General features: G+C 40.4%; 1 protein-coding gene across 9 annotated transcripts in view; it reads left to right on the top strand.

Annotated features, from left to right (window-relative positions):
* SLC4A7 (solute carrier family 4 member 7) overlaps positions 1-12,545 on the top strand; it is a 123,628-nt gene that overhangs the window by 77,989 nt on the left and 33,094 nt on the right. For all 9 annotated transcript variants that reach the window (NM_001098926.4, XM_005222409.5, XM_005222406.5 and 6 more), the window contains 5 exons: positions 2,160-2,334; positions 5,901-6,034; positions 7,168-7,413; positions 9,210-9,315; positions 11,948-12,109. In NM_001098926.4, coding sequence (NP_001092396.2) covers positions 2,160-2,334; positions 5,901-6,034; positions 7,168-7,413; positions 9,210-9,315; positions 11,948-12,109 — 823 coding nt within the window. The remainder of the gene's footprint in view (positions 1-2,159; positions 2,335-5,900; positions 6,035-7,167; positions 7,414-9,209; positions 9,316-11,947; positions 12,110-12,545) is intronic.

Here is a 12,545-nt window from a genome sequence, read left to right as displayed (position 1 = left end):
ACGCTGCTTCCGTGCGGGTGTCTCTTGGGGGTAGAGACTGATGTGATGGACAAGGCAGAGACATGCTTTTGCTTTCCAAGTGTTTGGAAACTAAGTTTGTCTAGTATTTTTCCATATTTTAAAAAAAAAGTGTATTGTTTTCATAGGTATATAATGTTAAGGATAATTACTATGCATTTAAAAATAGTTTACTAGAATATATTGGGTTCTGTATACTAGGATTTAATTTAAAACAGAAACATTATGCAGCATATGTTAAGAATGCTGTAGTTCTGTAGTAGGTTAATATAATTGTCTGTACAGAAGATTTCTTGAGAAAGCATGGCGCCCTATTGCCATTCTCATAGAAAGTCAGAACGATGGGAACAGAGAGAAATCGCAGCCATTGTGTCGTGTGTGCAGAGATGTAAAACTCTTCCGTGAGCAGCATACCATGAGATGATGTAAAATCAGGCAGACAAGCATATAATCTCTGGAAACCTAGTTAGAAAAATTGTTGCAGAAGTTAATTCTTGGGATAAAAAAATAGAAATATTTTCAGGTACAAACATTGTCTTAGAATTTTTTGTAGAGATAGAAAAATACCGTGGTATTGCCATAGTCTAGAAGAAAGCATGTGGATAGTGATACTGTTTGCCCATTGGTGCTCCCTATGAGCTAAAGATCTTGGATCTTAAATAGTAGTAGTCTCTGAATATACTAGAGTAAACCTCTGCCCCCATGCAAAAGGTGCTCATTTGAGTTATTGGTATTGTTACTTCTTCAAACTGAGGTAGGGTTAGTCACTAACAAGTACATAGTCAGGCCCCTACTGATCATGTTACCTGAGACTCACATATAAATTTTTGACGTGATGATATAGTTTCATTAGTTTATCATTGGCACCATTTTTATTACAAGTTGGCACCCTTTCCTTTGTAGATTTTTTAGTCCCATTGCTGTCGTATTTATAGGATAACTTCTTCCAGCTGTCAGTGTATGTTTAGGTTCATTTCAGTGTTAACTTTGGAAACAACTAGAATGGTAAAGTTTGAAACGTCTAGAGCGAGAGTCCCCAGCCCTGGCCCTGGTCCATGGCCCATGAGGGCCCAGGCCTCAGAGCCAGGGGAGCGGCGGGTTTACAGCTGCCCCCCGCCCCTCACATCCTCCCAGTCTGTGGAAAAAGTGTCTTCCATGAAACTGGTCCCTGGTGCCAGTAAGGTTGAGGAATGCTGATCTCAAGCATTTGAAAGCATAATATTAACTTTTTTGGTGTATTTTTCTGCAGTAGGGATTTAAATGATTATGTATTTTATAGAATTACTGGTTTGTCACCAGTATTTACTGAGTATCTGCTGCTTCCCAGGCAGTATTCTAAACCCTGGATAGAATAGCAGTGAATAAGACAAGGTCCCTGCTCCTCACAGAGCTTGTTTTGTAGTGGAGTGCTTTCAGATCAGGTGTATCCAAAAGTCTGATTGAAGAAACACTGAAATGAGAAGGATCTGATGTACAAATATAGATTTAAATTTACTAATTTAAACATCTTTGTTTTATTAATATGCACACTGGTTTGACTACATATACAGTAAATTACACACACTGAAATAGTTTTTAGACTTTTTTCTAGACCAAATATTTATGTGTTTGGAGTATTAATTTTAAAAGTAAAATTATTTAATTCACTACGGAGTGAACCTAAGCACAGGTACTTACTAAAGGGCATTTGGGGACTTATGATTTATATTATAATTGCATTCCTGATATTTCTCACACTTGCCTTTAAGATTTATAATGTAGATAATGATTAATAGCATTGCTTACACACATTTTCATAAATGGGCTGTTAGGTTTTATTTATTTTTATTGTACGTTTCCTTGCACATTTGTGTTTGATATTGTATTTACTTATATAAGTCGTTTGCCTGTAGTCTTTTCAGTATATAGTCTGTAAGATATAGATGCTGTGTCTCCTTTAATTTAGTGAGATCTACCTTTCTGCTGTCAGTGGACTAGATTAAATGAGTGTGTCTTCTAAAATTTGTACCATTATTTAAATAGGATATTAATTTTTATTGACAAATGCTAGGCACCAGCAGTTTTATGTAGCCCATAGTTTTAGTGTGAACAGCCAGAATCCTCTAGTGTACAGTTTGACGAGTTTCATCTCACCTATTTAGGCTTTTTGGTGGTTTGATACTTGACATCAAAAGGAAAGCACCTTTTTTCTTGAGTGACTTCAAGGATGCATTAAGTCTGCAGTGCCTGGCCTCGATTCTTTTCCTATACTGTGCCTGTATGTCTCCTGTAATCACTTTTGGAGGGCTGCTTGGAGAAGCTACAGAAGGCAGAATAGTGAGTACAAAGATTGGTAGCGGCCAGGCTCTTAGCTGCTCAGAGGCAAGTGTCTGTGCATTTGTCTCCCTCTTCCTACTTGTATTTGAAGAGTCTGCCCACAGCATGACTAACCCGCCCCAAAGCAGACTTCCCCCAAAGGTAATGGCTGTGGAAAGCATGGGGGAGCCATTTGAACAGGAGAAGATGCACAGTTGAGGTAAAAAAAAAAAAAAAAAGAAAAGTTTTTCATGGCTTGCTGGATGAATGGTTTTATCAATTGAGTAAAAGGCTTGTATTGTCTTGGTGGGGGGAGAGTGGGTGGGGGTGTTCAGATGAACTGAACTCGTCCCGGTGGGTCGTGGGTGGGAGAATTCACTGGGGGCACGGGGTGGGTGCTCTGTGACTTTCAGGGCATCATAGGACTAGTTAGAGCCATGTGATTACCAGTAACTCGTCTGCCCTGGTGGGTCCACCAGGCAGACCATTGGGAAGAAGGGAGCATAATTATGGACAATGGTGGATTTTGAAGCGGTGTTTAATTTTGCTGTTACTAAACTTGTGTGAAAGTTGTCCAAAGTGTTAACTGGAAAGTATAACTGAAAACTACATCTGTATATTGCCATGACTAGAATGAAAGCTTTTATGTTTTGTTCTGGATAATACCATACTGGGGCTGTGATTACAGAGCCGCACCTGCTGCTGTGTGAAACTGAGAAAGTGTTTTTTGTTGCTGTTTATATACATTTTAATGGCATTTAAGTGAGACAGTTTGTGATTCCTAAGTGTATTTTGTTTAATGATATTTACTCCTTGGAGAAAGTTTATCTTTTATAGATCTTAGGCTTTGTAAAAACCAACCAAACCTAAAGTAGTAATAATTGCTTAATTCAAGTGTTTCATAAGCTGAACATGAGGTAAACCTGACAACTGAAATTTCCTTTCAACTCAGTTTCCTTTTGGTTATTTAGACTCATTTACATTATTCTTTTCTATTATTATACCAGATATATATCTATTTAGTAAGCTGCTTAAAGCAGCTGTCACAAGTGGTATGTGTATTTCTGCCGGTCCCCAAGGACGTGTGTCTTGTCTGTTACCGTCACGGAGATGCTGCTTCTTCCCCTTGGACTGTCACTCACTGGCTCCCCACCTCATCCTGCTCTTTAGTACCCCATGTGTGTGGTAGCACTCTAGACGTTGCAGGAGCATGGACACGGGTAAGACACGGGCATGTGTCTTCTGTCCTCTGGGGCCTAAGTGAGAGGAAGATGAGACAGTGTACATGCAGTTCCTGTGTCGTGGTGTGCTGGGCGGCACACCAGTGAGAGGAAGGAAGACCTATAGAAGCAGAGAAGTTAGAAGGATTGTGGAGGGACCTGATACGGAGACGATGTGTTTCTTTTCAGGTGCTTTATTGGAGTTTGAGGTAAAAGTGGAGACGTTAGGAAGTGTAGATCCAGAGTTTCTAGAGTGGTAGGAAAGAAATACAGAGTGGGAAGCTGAGATAGATGAAGTTAGCACTTTAAAGGGAGAGGAGAAGTGGGAAGTTATCCCCATTTATGGATCAGAAGAAGGAGGGGAGTGAGGAGAAAGTGGCCCAGCAGATTAGATATGGGCACAGCCTGAGCTTTGAATGAGAAATCTGGACGGTATAACTTTGCAGAGACCAAATCAGAGGTAGAGAAAGCAGCGACAGCAGCAGGGGCTGCCCCGCGCCCTGCAGTGGAGGGGCTGAGGGGGTGCCGAAGGCGGGCTTCTGCTGGGTGGCATGGAGACTGAATGTGGGCTGGGGGAGGCAGCAGAGTGGGGCTGTGATTTCTCTAGGGAAAGATGGGCTTCGGTTTGGCAGTGAAGATAGAAATGGTTTAAAACTGGGGAAAAAGTAGATCTGGGTATAGGAACTAGTGAATGTGGCAGTGAGGGGAAGGGTAAGAAAGGTCTCCACCTGGCAGAGTCTGCTTTTTCCACACAGCACTGGTGGGGGGAGTTCATTCTGTCTGTGCCCCTCGGCCTCTCCACACCCCCAACCCACCCCACCCCCCAGCCATTAGCATTTCTTTATCTGCCATCTCCTTGTTTCTGTTTCCCTGCTTTCTATTTCTGGGTGATGTTTAGACATTTTTTCCCTTTGATTTGAGCTCTAAATATGCATACTGTAATTGAACCAAGGATTTTTATAACAGCTTATCAGTGTCTTCTAGGACAGTCTTTTTTGTCTGTGGGCAAGAAAACACATTTATCTCATACAACTCATAAATATATTGTTAACATGAACTCTTCTTCATTTTGCCAAAAGTGGAGTCTGTATGTGGGTTTGATCCTGTTTTTATACTAAGAGTTGAGTGTCTCATTTGCGACATAACTGTTTCTGCTGTGAGTTTGATTCTGACACGCTGTTAGTACTGATGTTGAGAGCTGCTACCGTTTGTTGAGTGCATCCCAGATGCCAGACTCTGTTCCTGCTGGTGTTTTCAGAAACACTGCTTCATTAAGCTCTCCTGACTTTCATCACCCACATTCAAAGATGAGGAAAGTTGGGCTGGGTGAGTTTGAGATGTGGCCGTGGTTCAGCAGCTCACGGCTCGCAGGAGGCGGTCTGCTTCCTCAGATCTGGTCCCCTGGAGCCCTGATCTCTGCTCGCTGCTTGCTGCCTCCAGGTCCAGGAGGGCTGTCTCTCACAAGTGCCTTCTCTTTGCTTTCCTAATGCTAGGCTTTCCCTTTTCCTGGTCATGTATTCCAGTTGACCTTAATGTTTGTGAATGGAAACTGTTTTCTTTCAGCCCCCACCTCCCTGTAGTGGCAGAGTCTACACATTTTCCCAACTCATGACCTAATCAGTTAGGGTGTGACATTGGTGGTGAAATAAAACTGGCCTACTAGCTTTTAAGATTTTTCTGAGTCTTTCATTTTATCATTTTAACCCAAATTTAATGGGTTTTCCTTTTCTATGGTTTCCAGGAGATTTTTCATTTATTTGTGTTAAGCATTTCATTTTTTATATTTATTGGTTAAGCCAGTCATATTAGAATAATTTCTTTAAAATGTGTGGGAAATTGTCTTTGGAAATCAATTTGAGAATGATAGGACCATGTGATGATGTCTTGGTCATCTATTTGAAGGAGTAGATTTTTTTTGGAACACATGGTATCAAACACTGCAAATACTTTTTATTTTCTTAAATGAACTATTTTGACATACCAAAATACTGAAATAATATATGCATCTTTGTCCTCACCACGGGCTTCAGAAGGAAATCATGTTATATAGAGGGGGTTGAAGCCTCTTGTGTCTGTCTTCCATGTACCCCACTCTCCTTGCCTCCCACAGTGTTGAGCTTTAAATTAAGGTTGATTGCAAAAGTTCACCTCTAGTATGCTAAAACAAAACAATTTTGTAGAGTATTTAAAATGTTTTTAATTTTCCTTATTTAAATGTTAAGTTTGAGATTTAAAGTTGCATTTGCTGTATTTTTTTAAACCACTTGATTAATATTTTTATTTTTCAGGTGTCTTACATGTACTACAGTAGGTTAGAGATATGTTCACGATGTATTACTTTTATTCGTTTCTTCTTTCCTTAAACAGAGTGCAATAGAGTCTCTTTTTGGAGCGTCATTAACTGGGATTGCCTACTCGTTGTTTGCTGGGCAACCTCTCACAATATTGGGGAGCACAGGTCCAGTTTTAGTGTTTGAAAAAATTTTATTTAAATTCTGCAGGTATGTAATAGCTATCCACTTTTCACATGTGTTTACGTAAGTGTATAGTGTATATATATATATATTATTGTATTAACTTTAAAAGTTCTTTGTGTATTTATTAATAGCTGGAAAAGAGGATCTGATCAGTATATATATATATTTTTTCAATGTTTTGGGGCTACTGTGTGGCAAACCCTCCTCTGGCTTCTGCTCTCACGCCAGTCACCTTGAGTATAAAGTCCGTGGATTTGTATTCTGATAAGCATGTCACGTGGGGGACAATAAAAATCTTTTGTGTTAGCAGATTTCAGCCTAGTAAGAAGGTGTTAAATCTGAATTAGGTATTGTACAGTATGCCGGTCTTACTAGGAAGTTTAGGAAGAGGTGCGTCTAGAAGGCTGATGCTGGCTCTGCCAGGCAGCGGGTGGGGGGTGTTCATGCACGGGGTCAGTGCAGGCCGCTGGCCCATGGCCTCAGAATCTGACCCAGCAGTACTGTCCCTTTGGTGAGAGCAATGCAGCTGGATGTTTAACCTGGAACAACTTGGTGCTGTTACATGTTTGATTCATCTAATTCCTCTTGTTCTGGTTCTTTCTTTCCTGAACAAGCTGATTCTGATCTGGCATGATACGCACATAAATAGAGAATGTAGTGGCCTGACCTGTTTTAGACTCACTTATTTGAAACTGAGTTGGAAAATGAGTCATGCTGGTGGTGGCGGAGCTAGTGGTGGTGAAGGTGTGACGGCGGGGCAGGGGTGTGGCCGCTGTGTTCACACTGGGGCCCTGGGTCTGCAGAGAGAGCAGCGCACATCCAGGTGTCCTGGAGGCCGGTGTCTGTCGCTTATGCCTCATAACTGGTTTCTAAAGTGAGCTCTTTGTTTTTAAGTACATATTGCCTGGTAGGTTTTCGCTGTAAAACTTTTGTATAAGTAAAATATAACCGTTAAGTCTAATAACAAGCTAGTCTTGAGTTGAAGCAAAAAAAAGCACATAGAGCTTTCTCTAGTCATTATTTTGTTATTCTGTAATAAGCTGTCTTTAGAAATGTCATGTGTTTGTTCTTACTGCTTATTGTGGAAATTTTAAGTACCAGTACTGTTTGGCATGTATATGTTGATCGTGTCCACATTTATTTTTCTTCCCAAACAGAGATTACCACCTTTCCTATCTGTCTCTGAGAACCAGTATTGGTCTATGGACTTCTTTCTTGTGCATTGTTTTGGTTGCAACAGATGCAAGCAGCCTGGTGTGTTACATCACTCGGTTCACTGAGGAGGCTTTTGCAGCTCTCATCTGCATCATATTCATCTACGAGGCTTTGGAGAAGCTCTTCCATTTAGGAGAAACATATGCATTTAATATGCACAACAATTTAGAGGAACTGACCAGCTACTCGTAAGTGTTTCTATTTCCCCTAATATTAAAATGTATTTTTGCAGACGTTTCAGAGCAAAAGAAAACAGATTTTTTTTTTTTTTGCAACGTGATGCTCACTGTATATCAAGCTATAACTACCCAACTGGCAATATGGAGGTTGACTTGTTTGTTACAGGTGAGATCTTACCAAAGCACTCAGTGGACATAAATGTGACTGAACAAATTCAGTCACTGTTATTCCATGAAACTATTGGTCCAGGTGTGTATATTTTTGGTTTCATATTTAAATTGGATCGGCCAATTTAAGTTCAGTTGTTTGGCAACTGCCCACCGTATATTTAAATATTCATGTTGTGCGTTTTCATTAATTTTTGTGGATGTTATTTTAAAATATAATTTCAGTATACTGTTGTATGCTATTTAGTGGATTATTTTCTTTGTGATAAAGCATGAAATGAAAATATTTTAAGACTCAAAAAATGGGATTTGAGAAGTAATTATAATAGTTGCAAAGGGTTGGCAGACACTTAAACGTCACGAAGGTTATTAAAGCGACATGTTCTGAGGTGGATGCCTGTATTTGCTGTCCTGCGTACAGTTCATGTGAGCTTGAGCCTGCATTTGGTGAACTTTCACGGAGGAAGGTGGTGACCAAAACCCTTCCTCCTCCTGCCCCCGCCCTGTGCTCCCGCGTCACACTTCTCCTCCCCCCCTGTCCTCCACACTCTCGGCTTTGATGGACAGAGGACGGAGGAGTCTGCAGCTTCCTGTAAGATATTGACCTGTTTGAAAATATTAGCGACACTTTGATACCAGGTCTATTTTGTGTCATCTTTGTTCTCAAACTATTTTTTTTAACATAAATTTTTGTCTTCTCTCTTTCCCTGTTACTCTGATTTTTAAGAAGTGTGAGCATGATTTTCACAGCTTCGTGACAGCGGTTACAGCATTGTTTCTGTGTGTGCAAGTCCTTTGTTCAGCTGACATTTTGTGGCAGACACTGTGTTGAGTGTTGCTTAATATTCGTATCAGTGTTAGTCATTATGTCTTTGTGAGTCATTCGTATCATAGCCCCTTTTGTGTATGAAGAAACTGAGGCTCTTTGAGGTTAAAACTTGACTTGGGTCAAAGAGCTAGTAAATGACAGAGCCTCTGTGAATCCAAAGTCCAGCCTCCCACCTTTTCTCAAACAGCTCATGGTCCAGTTGAGAATATTTTTGTTTGTTCTGTTCATTTTTTGAATCAATATTCAGAGATTTGTTTTCTCATGTGTGGGTTTCTAGCTTTTTCAAGCAAGTCAGATAGTTCTGGGTATGAACTGAATTCTGATTAGTTTGACTCTCCTAGTTCTGCCCTGAAAAATGATGTTTTACCCATTACTTTAAGGGTGACTCTTAAGATGAATAAAGGAATTGCTAGAATTCGTGGGATTAACAAGAGTAGAAGTTGTACTGGTTCCCGGTGCCTGTTGTGTGTGTGGGCACTGGGGCGGCAGCAGCTCCATGGGGTTAAGTGATGAGATTCATTGGAGGCTGACCATGTTAAATATGGTGTCTTCCCAGATTTTTAAAGAAAATAGTTCTGCCCCAAGGGATGTGTCCAACTAGTTCCATTAAGTAAGCATTTTCTTTGTTTTATTTATGTAAACCAAACTTCATTCCGTTCCATTGTTTCTGAAATGTTTTCACTTTTTTCCCCATGCATTATAACGTGGAATAAGGAAGTTAAAAACCACTCCACTGTGTGACTGATTTAACACAGTATAAACATGAAGTTCAGAATCCTTAAAACTGTATCCAATTCTCATTTCTCAGATGTGTGTGTGTTGAGCCTTCTAACCCTGGCAATGAAACGCTGAAGATGTGGGAGAAAAATAATGTGACAGCCCGTGACATTCCCTGGGGGAACCTCACTGTGTCTGTGAGTATAAATGAAGCGAAGGCTGGTGCAAACAATTAACCTTGTTCTTGAGCTTTTTCTGAGTAAAATGAAGTGAAAGTCTCTCAGTTGTGTCCGACTCTTTGCGACCCCATGGACTATACAGGCCAGAATACTGGAATGGGTAGCCTTTCCCTTCTACAGGGGATCTTCCCAACCCAGGGATCCATCCCAGGTCTCCCGCATTGCAGGCGGATTCTTTTTACCAGCCGAGCCACCAGGGAAGCCCAAGAATACTGGAGTGGGTAGCCTATCTGTTCTCCAGTGGATTTTCTCAGCCCAGGAATTGAACTGAGGCCTCTTGCATTGCAGGTGATTCTTTACCAGCTGAGCTACATGGGAAGCCCCTTTCTGAGTAAACCTACGTTTTCTTCTTGATTGGTGGATATTGTTTTTAGAATATAGTGTTGTGTTGACCAAATAGGAATTACCACATTTTTTAAAATCATGTCCTGAAGTGTAGAAGCTGAAAAAAAGTGAAACAGAGATCAAGGGAAGAGAGATCAAGATGGACTATATTTGGCTTCCAGGATACTGAAAAAAAGAAGTGAAAGTGTATTGAACCTGGGTCTTCTGTGTTGCAGGCAGATTCTTTAACATCTGAAAGCACCAGGGAAGCCCTCCAAGATATTAATTATTGGAAAGATGTGAATATGCTTTCGGGTTTCTAGTTCCTCTTGGATTCATAGGCTCATCGGCCTATGGTTGCAGGTCCTGAAGTTAACAGTTCAGCAGCTCGCACTTGTCCTGCTTCTGTTGTTCAGGCTATCTCTCTGGGACCTGCCTATTCAGGAGATCAGGGATGCTCAGATTGAACCTGTTTACCTTGAAGAAACTAGTTTGACTTGAGCACTGGCAGAAAGAAAAGGAAGAAAAGGGTAGAAATGTATAATGAGCACCTACTGGGTACTGAAGACTGTTACACACATATTTTTGTATTTTGTTGGGAAATATTGTCCTAGCCCTAGAGTAGCTGTTTTGGTCACTTCCCAGATTGGGATTTAGAAATAAAGGTGTCCAGTGACGCTAGCAGTATCAGTGAAAACCCACCATCCCCTGAGCTACTCTGGTGCTTTTTATATCATGTAAGCAATTGTAGGTCATTCCTTTCTCTCTTAGGGTGATAGTTAGCTCCTGAGTATGTAGTTGGAGGGATTTCATTTGCAGTGTTATCCCACCGATCATTTACATCTGCGCCGTGCAGTGCAGTCACGTGTCTATATTTAAGTGTACATTAAATAAAATTAAAAGTTGAGTTTCTTGGCTGCACTAGACGTGCTCCAAGTGCCCAGTCCTGTCATGTGACTGACTGCTGGCCAGTTGTATGGGCAGTGTAGATTTATGACATCTTATCAACACGGATGGTTCTGGGGACAGTGTGGACACACAGCACTGTGTCAGTAAGTCATCAGCTTAGAATAATGCTGAACTATTGTATATTGAAAAAGTAATTTTTGTTCTGAAAGAGAGTTAATGCTGCTGCTGCTGCTGCTGCTAAGTCGCTTCAGTCGTGTCCGACTCTGCGACCCCATAGACGGCAGCCCACCATGCTCCCCCGTCCCTGGGATTCTCCAGGCAAGAACACTGGAGTGGGTTGCCATTTCCTTCAGGTTTTCAAATGAAAGTGATTTGTTAAAAAAAATAAAAACAAAAAAACTCATTTCATGTTGAATAGGATGTCTTAGTATTTCAGCTTACTTACATGGTCTGTTCAGTGTGGTTTTTTAGATACCTAATAGGGCCATGTTGAGTTTCTTTGTATAGCTGTAGCTTTTATTTCTATGATCCCTGTTGTAAACTGTAGATTACTAAGGTTAGCACACAGAAATTGAGAATAATGGATTCTCCTTTGGCTAATTTTCTTTCAGTAAACCTGATCTGTTACGTTTTGAAAATGAATCTCATTAGAATATAAGTAAAGAGAAAAGGACTTCAGTTGTTTTCATTAATCTCTGCTTGTCTTTCAGTTATTCTTTTCCCTCAAAAGGAAAATCAAGTCAATATATTTCCGTAATTGTGCTATACTATTGATTATATTATTGATTTTATTAATGGAAATATTTTGGTGGTTCACTTTACTGCTTTAATCTCACCTTTAGAAAAGTCAGAAAAAAGTCAAATAAGCCAAAACAATTTAGTATTATAGCCATCTCTTATTCAGCATTGTAAGGGCAGAGTAGTAATTTTCTGACTTTTGATTTTATTTTAAGCAACTTGTTCAAAAGTAATGGAAAGATAGTAAAATTGCTGACCAAGGATGCAAACAAAATATTTGGGAATTAATACTCAATATGTAAACCTCTCACTAAAGGAAATAAAGAGTTGAAAGAAGGGAGTGTGTGACATAGTAACTTGACAAAATACATTGTTTTATTTCAATGATTTCTAAGAGGCACAGATTTGTCTAATTGTTACCTCTCTGAACTCAAGATGTGTTTTAAAATTGATTGTGTTTTAATGTTGACTTGATGGTGTGTTTTTCTAAGTGAAACAAAATAATGGCGTGTCTTTTGATGAGTAGCATCTTACTTCAGAGAAGTTCCTCGTTAATTTATTGGCTATCTGAGAATCCCCTTTATCCCTCCCTTTTCTGTTTTTCACCCCCTTTTTTCAGGAATGTAAAGTCTACCACGGTACATTTGTAGGATCAGCTTGTAGTCTCCATGGACCTTATATTCCAGATGTGCTCTTTTGGTCCGTCATCTTATTTTTCACAACGTTTTTTCTGTCTTCATTCCTCAAGCAATTTAAGACCAAGCGCTATTTTCCTACCAAGGTAATTGGGGTTTGATTTTGTCGTTCTTGTAATTCTCACGTTTTTAGTTTTCATTTCCTTGATTTGTTTCAAAACAATAAGATATTGTTTGAGGTTAGTAATTTTATGTCAAGTAGCTGTAAGGAAATTATTCACAGTGAAAAGCGTAGCAAACGGACAGGTGAATGTAGGGCGGAGGAGGAGGGTGGGATGAATTGAGAGTAGCATTGACATACACACCACCATATGCAAAACAGAAAGCCAGTGAGAAGCTACAGTATACCACGGGAGCTCAGCTCAGTGCCTGTGAGGACCTAGAGGGGCTGGGTGGGAGGGAGGAAGCCAGTGAGAAGCTACGGTATACCACGGGAGCTCGGCTCAGTGCCCTGTGAGGACCTAGAGGGGCTGGGTGCGAGGGAGGTGTAGGAGGGAGGGGGAGTATGTGTATGCATGGAGT

This window comes from Bos taurus, chromosome 22 (assembly GCF_002263795.3).
Source record: "Bos taurus isolate L1 Dominette 01449 registration number 42190680 breed Hereford chromosome 22, ARS-UCD2.0, whole genome shotgun sequence".
NCBI lineage: Eukaryota > Metazoa > Chordata > Mammalia > Artiodactyla > Bovidae > Bos > Bos taurus.
This window is presented reverse-complemented; position numbering and strand designations above follow the sequence as displayed.